Raw genomic sequence first — 538 nt, 5'->3', positions numbered from 1 at the left:
AACTGAATGCATACACTTAATGGGAGAGACAGAATCAATTTATTGTAAGGCTGCATTACCAATTCAAGAGCACAGATTCCTCAACACCCAAAATTACAGTCACTAACCTCACTATTTAACTAAGAGACAGTTGTGAAGAACACAAGGATCAGAATGTAAAAATATGTGGTCGTCCCACAGGGAAATCAGTGGAGTTTATAGATAATATTGCTATATTGCATCCAGTTGAAAAATCATCACCCACGCTCTAGAGCAGAGCCAAGAACCAAGCATTAGCCTACAAAAAAAAATGTATACACCATTAATTTGGTCTGGATGTGTTGTTTGGTGGGTAAGTGTAGAATAAGGAATTCCTAGACTTCAAAACTCCTATTGAAATATCTGGCTGCTTCCAACTACCTGCAAGGCAACAATCAACTCACTGCAAAAAGACAAACCCACACACATTGCACTACTACACAGAACAATGTACAGCACAAAGCTCTTACCATGATTTCTTTCTGGTAATTGAGCACATTTCTTAGCTATAGAACACACA

At 38.1% G+C, this 538-nt stretch overlaps 1 protein-coding gene across 1 annotated transcript in view; it reads right to left on the bottom strand.

Moving 5' to 3' along the window:
- The window catches only part of TUBAL3 (tubulin alpha like 3), a 5,775-nt gene extending 5,237 nt beyond the window's left edge, over nucleotides 1–538 (bottom strand). The window contains exon 1 of the mRNA XM_072399060.1: nucleotides 489–538. Within this exon, the coding sequence (XP_072255161.1) occupies nucleotides 489–491 (3 nt within the window). The 5' untranslated portion in view covers nucleotides 492–538. The remainder of the gene's footprint in view (nucleotides 1–488) is intronic.

The sequence above is a fragment of the Pyxicephalus adspersus genome, chromosome 2 (assembly GCF_032062135.1).
Source record: "Pyxicephalus adspersus chromosome 2, UCB_Pads_2.0, whole genome shotgun sequence".
Classification (NCBI taxonomy): domain Eukaryota; kingdom Metazoa; phylum Chordata; class Amphibia; order Anura; family Pyxicephalidae; genus Pyxicephalus; species Pyxicephalus adspersus.
This window is presented reverse-complemented; position numbering and strand designations above follow the sequence as displayed.